At 46.2% G+C, this 11,171-nt stretch overlaps 1 protein-coding gene across 1 annotated transcript in view; it reads left to right on the forward strand.

The window, feature by feature from the left end:
- The window catches only part of WIPI2 (WD repeat domain, phosphoinositide interacting 2), a 34,977-nt gene extending 24,009 nt beyond the window's left edge, over positions 1-10,968 (forward strand). Inside the window, exons 4-12 of the mRNA XM_077140506.1 lie at positions 700-796; positions 1,215-1,312; positions 1,741-1,833; positions 4,856-4,926; positions 6,903-7,010; positions 8,013-8,177; positions 8,983-9,090; positions 9,712-9,809; positions 10,305-10,968. Coding sequence (XP_076996621.1) covers positions 700-796; positions 1,215-1,312; positions 1,741-1,833; positions 4,856-4,926; positions 6,903-7,010; positions 8,013-8,177; positions 8,983-9,090; positions 9,712-9,809; positions 10,305-10,417 — 951 coding nt within the window. The 3' untranslated portion in view covers positions 10,418-10,968. The remainder of the gene's footprint in view (positions 1-699; positions 797-1,214; positions 1,313-1,740; positions 1,834-4,855; positions 4,927-6,902; positions 7,011-8,012; positions 8,178-8,982; positions 9,091-9,711; positions 9,810-10,304) is intronic.
- The last annotated feature ends 203 nt before the right edge of the window (positions 10,969-11,171 follow it).

Below are 11,171 nucleotides of genomic sequence, written 5' to 3' on the forward strand. Positions count from 1 at the left end.
CATAGCCCGCCCTAAATCCCTAGACTTTTACTTTTCTCTTACCCATGCCTTGTTCAACAGCATTTTTTTTTTTTTTTTTTTTTTTTTTTTTTTTTTTTTTTTTTTATTGAGAGGGAGGAAAGGAAGGAAAGACAGAGAAGGAAGGAAGGATGGAAGGAAGGAAGGGAGGAAGAACGGGAAACATTTTTAAACATTTTCTTGTTTTATTATATTTTGTTTGTTTGCTTGTTTTTTACATGGGCTGGGGCCGGGAATCGAACCGGGGTCCTCCGGCACGGCAGGCAAGCACTCTTGTCCGCTGAGCCACCGCAGCCCGCCCCAACAGCATTTTTTTTTAAAAGCACCTTACCTTACCAAACCTCTCCAAAGTCTTCAATCTGGTTTTTGTAGGGAGAAGAGAGAGATGAGAAGGGAAACCAAAACCAACCAAAAAATAGATACATTTAACAACACACACTTTTCTTAGCTATATTTTGTTGGTTTATGTAATATTTAATTAAATAATCAAAATTAGAAATGACCAGTACAACTGGCATAAACAGTGTGGGAACCAACTGGCTTTTGGACATCTCTGAATTGGTAGACAGAGCCCCTGCCAGTAGCAAAGCATTCTCAGAGCCTGGCTTTCCCGGAGGACAGGAAAGCCCAGCAGGTGGGGATGGCTGCAAATGTCTCCTGTGCCTCGCCTCTCCTTTCTAGAGATTGATCGTGTGCCTGGAAGAATCTCTGTATATCCACAACATCCGGGACATGAAGGTTCTGCACACAATCAGGGAGACACCCCCAAACCCTGCAGGTAAATTCACTGGGGAGAAGAGAAGCCTGCGGTATTGATTCTGCCTGGAGGTGAGAGATTGTCTTCTCTCCTTACAGCTTCTGCAGATCTAGTCAGATTTAAAATGGCCTCATCTAAGCCAGGCTGCCTTCCTCCTGAAGCTGTCTAGTGACCCTCTGAAGTCACTCGTTGGGGCACCCTCCAATTCCAAGGCCACTGATCAGTTCAGACCAAAGGCCTTTGATCTGTTTGTAATTCTGCTGTCACCTAAGGTGGTGGTTTGGGTTCTTGAGCTTAAAAAAAAATGCAGTGAACGGTGGTGTCATGCTGTTTCTGATTTCTGCGGTCTTGGTTAAATTGGTGCTGATTTACATGTCACAACCAAAAGGCCTCCTCATCCTCAGCCTGAACGGCCCCGTGTGCCTGCATGTGTTCACAGGCCTGTGCGCACTTTCCATCAGCAATGACAACTGTTACCTGGCTTACCCCGGGAGCGCCACCATCGGGGAGGTGCAGGTCTTCGACACCGTGAACCTGGTGAGGCTTCCTCTGGGGCTCGGGCAGCTTTGAGCGGCACATCTTCCCCTCCGACCAGCGCTGGGAGCACCTGCCATCTTAGTTCCGGGGCTCCCTAACGCAGAGGTCCCCGCTGGCGCATCCTTCATGGCAGCGCAGGCCTGGCTGTCTCCGCCTCCCACCTCCCAGTGTTGAGCTCATCACAGTGGGAGTGCTGGAAGGAATGCAGAAAACTGTATGGTGAATTATGTGGCTTTTGCTTAAGGTTTTGAGCAGCAGTTCCTTGGACTTCCATCCCCATTAAGTCAAGTGGATTCAGTGTTTGTATTAACTGGAATGCAGTTTTAGTGGCTGCAAATTGGCATTTCCAGCCTAATGAGTAAATGGTAGCCCAGGTGTGTAGTCCCCTGCTTCATGGGAATCACATTTCATTGATTTCTCCTTTTCAGAGAGCTGCGAACATGATCCCAGCTCACGACAGCCCTTTAGCAGCCTTGGCTTTTGATGCAAGTGGTACCAAACTTGCCACTGCTTCAGAGAAGGTAAGGCCTGATCTGCTGTCACCCGGCAAGAAACTAGTTCACAGGATTCCAGAGACCTCCCTGCTTCCTTCACACAGCCACGTTACCGAAGGAGTTTCTGTGGCCACCAAATCACAGAGGAGCACAGTGAAAATCCACTTGTGGGCTGTCAGTGTGCTGCCTTGGAATGCCTTTTTTCTGCATAGAACTAATACCTATTTGTCATAGAAAATATAGACATGTACAAAGGCCATGAAAATGCCATTCCGAATCACGCCATTCACCCAGTGTTTTGTTTTGTTTTGTTTTCAATTATGAAACTAACACATTTGAGGTTAGAAAACTTAGAAAATAATGAAAAGTATAAAAAAAGCAAACAGACATAATTCTGTCCAGAGCTGATCTAAATATGTTTCAATGTATTTCCTGTCACTCCTTTTATATTCATTTAACAAAATTGGGATCAGGCTATATTATGTATGAGATATCATCCTTTTTTAACTCTATGTTGTGTTGTAATTCATTAAGTTACAAAGCACTTTTAATGGTATACAGTATTTGATTCTTATTTACTACTGAAATATCACCTTTTGGAACATTTATATCATTTTTAACATTTTGATATTGTAAATAATCATGTGTGTTTAAGTCTTACATATAAATCTTTTGTATGCATCTCTGATGATTATCTTCAGATATTCCAGTAACACGAATTTCTGGGTGGAAAGTATTTGGCCTTTTTTAAACCCCTCTGTACATAGGACAAGGATGGATGCCTTGGCAGTCCTCCAATTCACACCTCTTCCTGCTTAGCCTCTCTGGCCCAGAGTGGTTTCAGTCTTCTCCCTAGCTGCCCCCTCTTTTTCCTCTCTCGCTTCCTCTCTTATTTGAACCGACTCTGTTCTCTGGTCTTCTTTCTCTGGAGATCTAACTTGTTCCCTCTGTCTGTGCGTTTCTTTGGAACACCGATCACGTGCTTCCATCTCCCACTGGCTTGTTTCATTTGATGCCATCTCACTACACAGTCTCCTCCCCAAGTTTCTCTCCCCTTCGAACCAACCAGACCAAGCAGACATGGTACAAATCGACCCACTTTCGCTTCCTGGGGTCTCTGCAGCATGACCCTCATCCCCGGGGCCTGTTACAATGACCTCACCGTTTCTGGGTCGCTGCTTGTGTCACACACTTTCTGAGCTCCTTTCAGTTCATGACCGCCTTGGATCCCTCGTGCTGTAAGGCAGACATTTCTCCATTTGTTATCACAGGCTTGGGGCGGGTGAGCAGTCGGCCCGGGTCAGCCAGCTGGGCAGTGACAGATTGGACTCCTAGCCACATTATCACCCTGTTCCTTCCTCACTCCTTAGGGGGCTCAAAATGGCCATGAAATTCTGTCGCCTCTTGTTAAATTGGAGTCTTAATGACTATTATGTTTTGTATTAGGTCTTGGAAAGGCCAAAGCACTGTATGGAGTTTCAAGGCCAATAATGAGCAAGCACTTGGTTTGCCTCTAAATCAGAGTCCCTTCGGTAGGTGGAGTTAGCCCCACCGGCTTCCCACGGTGCTCTGTGCCTGGTGCTGCAGCCGTGCAGGGCACACACCACCATCACATTCACGGACTAGCAGTCCCACTGTGACAAGACAGCTGTTAGTTAGAAAGACACGGTAGATGTGTCATTAAAATTGTAAATTTAGAAGTTTAGGCTGTGAAGGACAGAACTTTAGCTTTGATTATTTTTGTATGTATATGCATAAAACATTTTATCCCCCTTATTCCTAAGAAAGACCATACTTTAGTTGGTGTGACTTTCACCAGAAAGATCCATTATCCTTAATACTTTCTCAGCATGGTTTCTGCAGCCTGATTTCTGCTGGCTGCACAGTATCCCATGGTATAAATTTACCATAATTTAAACAATTCCTTGGTGGTCTACATTTTAAGTTGTTTGTAGTTTTTTGCTATTTATAAACATGTCAGTTATTCTGAAAGATGGATATTTGGGTAGACCTTTGTATATATTTCTAGAAACTGAATTCAGTTTCCTGTTTTTCAGTGGCCAGAAGTTTGCATCTTTGTGTAATTAGCTTTCTGATTTATTCTTTTTATGGTTCTTCTGTTGTTATGTGAAAAATCACTCCAGTCCCTGAAAATTTTCTACTTTTTATTTAATTCTTAGTATTTAATCTTTTGTTTTTATATGTAACAATTTGAACTTTCTGTCAGTCTTCTTCATGTGTTATTTTCATGCTATAGCTTGATAATATCAAGAAGCTGAAAGTGCTATGCATTTTAATTTTCTTGCCTATTCCCTTGTGGTCCCAGATGTTCAAGTCCTAGTCCCCTTGCCCATGGATTCCCTATTGATATGCTGGGGGGGAGGGGGAGAATAGTGGGGGAAATTGACGTCTTCAAAAGGTTTGCTTTCGAAGAAGAGACAGTGCTATAGCTCACCATTTATTCATGTTTTCCTTTGTCTTAGTAAACGTTTTCTTATTATAGGTATTACTGTTTTATAAGTTTGAATGAATTCCTTTTTAGGCAATTAAGGAAATTTTCCAGATAATCAGTTCTCATGAGCAATAACTCAATTTAAAGTAGCAGGGAAGAACTTTGGCAGGGCACTTAAATTTCATCAGACAGTCCAGTTAAGTAGTGGTTGCCAATGTGTAGTATATGATTAAATGGTTTTGTTTCTAATAGTTTAAACTTTAATTGACAGAAAAAGTAGAGCTCTTTTATTACACATTTGACTTCCTGGCTATTAGTGTTTAGAATAAGCAGTAAAGTAAAGAAGATTGATTTAAGGAAGATTTAACATGGGGTAACAGCAGAGCACAAGGGATATGCCAGCATGTCAGTGGCAACAGTACGAACGTGGTATGCAAAAGTGTGCAAAAGGCAGAGGAGCGGGACTCAGAAACTCCCGTCCTGGCCCCAAAGCTGCCACTGAAAAATGTACCACATATTTCATTTATGGTCTGATGTGAAAGGCATAGAAAGAGTCTGTTTTTACTTAGCTAAAATAATTTTTTTTTCCTGTCACAGGGGACCGTGATTAGGGTATTTTCCATTCCAGAGGGACAAAAGATCTTTGAATTCCGGAGAGGAGTTAAGAGGTAGAGTATATCCGTCTTCGGAATTGATTCTGGAGGTTATATCTTGATTTCAGTTATGTATTATCTGTGATCAAGCAAGTGGAAACGCCAAGAACAATGAGGGAATTCTGGTTAAACAAACGAGCGTTTCAGCCAAACTGAATTGCCTGTTGAGATTATGGGGTTGGTTACAGGAGATAAAGGAGCTGTTCAGTAAAAGCAAACTAGGGTTTTGCTTGTCTGTGATGGTACGTGAGTATGAGAGCGGTGGGCAGGTAGACCTGGAACTTGGACAGACCCCCGTTACCAGGTCCTCCAGACCCCTTAGGGCCCCGTGGCCAGCTCTGATTCTGCAGCCCAGCTCCCCTGTTCGCACAGGTGGTGCCCTTCGCTCAGTCTCTCCTCTGGGAACCTCAGGACCAGCTCCCCAGTGCCCCAGCAAATGGCTTTGGCTCTCCCTTGAAAGGGCCTCTGGTGCCATCTCCTGATTTCCTTTACGTCACACCTTCCTGGGCTTCTTTTCTTCTTTTGCTGCCAGGCTCAGCTTCCTCCTCCTCCATCTAGTTTCTGCCCTGGAGCCTCTTCTCCTCCCACCCACACTCCACACCCTTCCTACAGGGAAGGTGTGCTGTGCCCAGAAGTTCTTCCTGCACACAGGACAGGGCACTTCAGCTCACCCAGGCCCAGATGGGCCGCAGCCACTCATTGTCCCACCTGTTCCACAACTGGATAAATGTCATCACCAACTACCCACCTGCCTAGCGCCGGGGCCAGAGGGAGCCGGCTTCTGTTCCGTTCTCTCATTTCCTGCACCCAGTTCCTTTCCAAGTTGTTCCCAGAGGCAGCCATCCTTCCCGTCTCTGCTGGCACCCCTGGTCCCGGCCACCCCCTGGCTTCTTGCTGGAGCCTCGTCCTTGCCCTGCATCCTGCTGGTTGGCCCTTTCGACCTACTCTTCACACTTGAACCCGAGTTGTTCTTTGACAGTGTCAGCATAATTAAAGTCTCTCAGGGCCCGCCGGCTGCCTGAAGGATGAAGTCCAGACTCCTGAACGTGGCCTGCCAGACCTCCCAGTGTCTGGCCCTCCCCTTTCCTCGTCTTATTTGGGTCCCTTTTCCCGGTTGTTCCTAGTCCCAGCCTTGCCCTTCCATCTGCTCCTCAGAAAAGCTGATCTCTCTTCACTGGGGGTCCCACATGTGCTATCCCTGTGCTTGAATGTCTTGTCTGGTGACCCACCAACTCTTCTAATTCTTTGAATCTGAGCTGAGCGGTCCTTTCCTTTAAGGTTAAATGATTAAATCTCTTTGCTATATGCTTCTCCATCCTTATTTTATCACTCTTGTGCTTGTAGCCAGTTGAACACTGCACCTCTGTCCCACTCACCTTATTGTAAGCCATCAAGGCAAGAACCGTGCCTGTCTGTAGGACAGTGCAGGGCACATCATCATAAATGTCTGCTGAATCGAATAAAACTCCCTGCTATGACAGGAGTACCTTGCATTTCTAGGACTCTGAGAAAAATTGGATTGACTTAATGGCTTTAGGATTTTTACATAGATTTTTGAAACGTAGTATAGTGGCAGACTTATCGTGTTAGAAATTTTGCTTTATTCTTAAATTTACCCTCTTGCATATTCTTTCACTAGCCTTAGGGCTCTAAGTCCATGCTAATTTAGCAAATCATAATTTAATGAAGTCCTTATTCCCTTCCTTATTTTGAAATTGCAAAGAAAATTGGCCATTGAGGGCCATATTAAAGAATTAATCCAAATCGGTATTAACTTTCAAACATTTTCTCCTCTTAAGAAATTTTTTGAGAAGATGGATGGAGGGAGTAGGAAAGCTATCACCAGACCTCAGGCACACCCACTGTGGGAACTGTTTCTCCCCTGTCCCTCTAGTTAGAAGTCCTCGGGGCACCCTGGCCCGTCCCTCTGAGCAGAGCTCATGGCCACGACCTGGGAAGGCCCCCTGTGACTCGCGTTCTCTCTCCGCCAGGTGTGTAAGCATCTGCTCCTTGGCCTTCAGCATGGATGGCATGTTCCTCTCTGCCTCCAGCAACACCGAGACGGTGCACATCTTCAAACTTGAGACTGTGAAAGAAAAGTGAGTTGCCAAGATACATTGGTTTAAAGTGTGTTTTTAAAAAATCACTTTGTCCCTGGTTATTCTGACTGGATGGAAACATCAACACAGAGATTTTCCTGCTTTTGGACTCTGTTTGCCAATAAAAACCCTGGAGAATATGTGCCACCAGCTCTAGACACTCAGCAGTATAATGGATTTTTTTTTTCCTCTTTAAGATGATGTTCGGCTTTGGAAAGTGTGCTAGAGAGAGGAATGAGGGGACACTTGAGGCCAAAGGTGGATATCTTTTGGTCAGTATAAATGCTCACCTCTACACTTATCAACCAAAATATTTGTGATTAGACTACTTTTAGAATGAATATTTGTCTCCTTTAGCCTGCCTGTATATGAGAAAAGGGATGAGCTGTTTTCATTTTGGAAGCAGTTTATTTTAATTAATAATGACTGCAGTGAATATGCATGATGATGGGGTCCTTCTTATCTTTTCCCAAATTTTAAAAAAGAAGAACATCCCACTAGGATCAGTATTATTTATTTTTATTCTGTCTTATTCAAAGAGGCATTTAAAATAACTTACAAAATGTACTCAGGATGAATGTCAAGAAGAAATGGGCTCTGGGATGAGATTTGTCCTCGTTAGGTATACCACAATTTTTGGGGGGGAAACAAAGATCTAGAGATGGGTCAGAAGTGTGGCCTGCTGTGTCCTCAAACCTGCTCCCGAATCAGGGGCCTCCTCATCTGCCACTCCCCACGCACCCTTCAGGAGGAGCGTGGCTCTTTCTGGTTCTCGGAGCCGGGTGGACTTCCTCCCCTGACCTTTCCAAGAAGACGTGCTCTGTTATGTGCTTCCCAGCACCTGGAGGAATCGGTGTTTTTCTTCAGTGTGTTGTGGTTTTTTATTTGTTGTTCAAGCATTATAGAAAATTTCTCTTTCAGGCCTGCAGACTCCCCTTGGTCTCTGTGTGAGACCCACGGTAAAGGGTCTCATCTTAGTGTCTGAACAAGCTTTCCTTACAGACCTCAGGAGGAGCCCACCACTTGGACTGGCTACTTTGGGAAAGTGCTCATGGCTTCTACCAGCTACCTGCCCTCTCAAGTAACAGAAATGTTCAACCAGGGGAGAGCCTTTGCCACCGTCCGCCTGCCATTCTGCGGTCACAAGAACATCTGTTCACTCGCTACGTGAGTAGAGAGGGGCACTGCCTTGCCTCCTGTGTGCAGCAGTATGTCTGGTCAGGGAAGCCGGCTTGTCGCGGCTGGTTTGGGATCCCTTGGCGGTTTCTCCTGACCCAGAGATAACTGGCAGACTTAGAACTTGCCTTTAAGTACAAGTTTTATCACATGGAGGAGACCATGAAACGCAGCTGGACCCCATGAGACTTGGATGATCTCTGCGGTGTTTGGTTTAATTCCAGAAAAATCTCCCTCATTCTGTCTTGGCTCTAATTACTTAGAGTGTTAGCGAAGAAATCATTAAGTCAGACTGTCTGAGGTTGCCAGTACTGATGGATTTTTGGACTACACAAAACAGCCCTTTCATAGAGTTCCAGGCTCTCAGAATAGCTTGAGAGCATAGCTGCAGAGCACACTTTGGGAATGTCCCAAGGAGAACGGTGTGGGGAAAAAATTCCAGTGATGGCACATCTTTGTGAATCTTATAGCCATTATTTTCCATCCTTTTTCTGAGACTAGCATAGTTGGAAATGTTTTCTGAAAACATCCACCCCCAGAGGCTGGCACTGGTGTGGCCATCTCCCGTGGGGCCCACTCGGCCCATCCTTGGCCTCTGCTCTGAGCCCAACCTGCACGGCCCGAGCCTTTATCCTCCTAGACAGAGGCGATGGGTGTGAACTCTTGGAACTAACTGGGGGCTCTTTTTGATGGGGCCTCTTCCCTAGCTGTGTCAGAAGTGAGGCCGCTAGTTTAATCAGACACTTTTTGTGAAAATTGTGGTCCTGGAGTGTGGCTGCTTTTTTACTTCCACTAGAATTCAGAAGATTCCCCGATTACTGGTGGGTGCGTCTGATGGATACCTGTATATGTACAACCTGGACCCCCAGGAAGGAGGCGAGTGTACCCTGATGAAGCAGCACAAGTAAGTCTGCGTGGCCCTTGTGATCCCCGTGTGCCCCTTGTGGCTCCTCTCCCTGAACACCAGTGAGTGTGGCAGGAGAGAAGCTGGATGGCCACCAGTGCTCTTTTTGAGCTCTGCTTTCCCAGCTAAGATTTGATTCTGCCCAGCATAGGGAATTGTGACTGCTCTTGGCAGCCAGCTGCCGTTTCACCCCAGCGGCCTGGGCTGGGATGAGAGGAAATGTGGCCAGGTGCTATGGGGCTCTTACCTGTGGCAAGAGGGGAGAGTACGGGTCCGTCCCCAGGAAGAAGTGTGCAGCCGGCAGCCTCCACAACACTAGAGTACTTTTCAAGTTGGGGGAGAAATGGGGCTGATGTCTTTTTTATAGGGAATTCTATTTGTGATCATCACCTTAAACGGTGGGTAAGACTTTTTAGTCACACCTTCCCTGTTGAACGTCTGGGTGAAAGATAGTGGGGGGTTATTTCCCAGGCTCCCTCATGTGGCAGGGCCTGTGGGCATCCATTGGCGAGGGGCCCTTGGCCTTCATTGCCACAGGTCCCCCACCATGGTGCCACCCAGCTGCCTGCGTTCTCCCGTGGGAAACACTGAGTTTGGTCTTGTTTTTCTCCCCTTCTCCAGGTTGGATGGCAGTATGGAGACAGCCAGCGAAACCCTAGACTCCGCATCCCACGACTGCCCCTTAGTAACTCAGACCTATAGCCCACCTATCGCAAAAGGTACTTTTGTGCCTCCGTCTCCAACTAGGCTTGGTAAGGGGCATGGCACACACCTGGAAAGTGGATTCTGCCAGGGCTCTCCCTCTGTGGGTTTTTCCACCTTCTGTCTTTAACCAGCCTTTCCCTAGTCAGAGCTGCCCATCTCTCAGTTTTCACTCGGAACATAGGTAAGCTTTGGAAATGGGTATATTTCAAGACTGAATTTCATTTTCGTCTTTTTTGAAGAAAATGGTCCTCATGGCTCAGGCTCCTTTGCAAATTAATTCATCCCGAGGTTCCCTACTTCACAGCTGAAGTAGCACCCAGAAGCTGAAACTGCCTGGCGTTTGTCTTTTATTGGTTTGGGAAAATAAATGTCTTCATCTTGTTAGTCAGAAGAAAGGTTACAGTTGAGAGTGTCTCAATGTGGACTGCAGTTTACAGACACACTGGTGTTCCCACAGCCTCTGGTCTGTCCTCCTCATCGCCCGGGCCTGACCTCTTGTCTCTTTGCAGCCTACCCCGGTGAGCTGGGGGCCACGGGCGGGGCCTGCCTGGAGGAGGAAGCCAGCACCCTGCGGGTGGATGAAGACAGCGAGCACCCACCCATGGTCCTTCGGACAGACTGAGCCTGACCTGTGAACTCTAACCCCTGAGGCAGAGAGCGCTGGCTTGCCAGAGGACATGGTGTTATGCTGCTATGAACTTTGACCTGAACTGGGGGAGAGGATAGCAGAGACTTTAAAAAAAAAAAAAAGATTGTAGCCGTAGTCAAATTCTATACTGTTGAGAAATACATTGTTTTCACTTCAGTGGCTTTTAATTCTGCTTATGAATTTTAGCTTTTTGTTTCTTTTCTCTTTTTTGCCAAAATTAACTGTTTGGCGAAGCCCTTGAAACCTCCTTGCTTTGCATGCATCATGTGCCAAGCCAGCCCAGAAGAGCTAGAAGCCGCTTCACAGCAGACTGAAGCCGTCTGGTTTTCCATGTCTGTCCCTAGCGATGTGCGCTGCGGGCAACGCGTGCCGGCTGGAAGGGCTCTGGCTGTCGCGGGAGGCCGTGCTCTTCAAGCCCGGGCGCCTGGTGCAGGCCTGGTCGCGTGCTGGGGCCTCTCCCCATAGCCCCTGCCAGACCCCTTCTCCCCATTTTGTTTTGTTAATTAAATTTCTTCCAAATTGGATTCTTCTGGAGTTTTTTCCAGAGTGGACTTTTATTTTGTTTCTGATCTTGTTTTCCATGTGGGTACTTGAAGAGAGAGGTTACTTCTGACATTTAAAAGCTCTTCTGTGAGAACAAGTGAACCTGACAGAATGCCCGGAGATACCTAAAAGGAAAGGGAAGTGTTAATTTGCATAATTAAATCATCTGTCTTTTTACTTTCAC

Source organism: Tamandua tetradactyla, chromosome 23, assembly GCF_023851605.1.
Source record: "Tamandua tetradactyla isolate mTamTet1 chromosome 23, mTamTet1.pri, whole genome shotgun sequence".
Taxonomy (NCBI): Eukaryota; Metazoa; Chordata; class Mammalia; order Pilosa; family Myrmecophagidae; genus Tamandua; species Tamandua tetradactyla.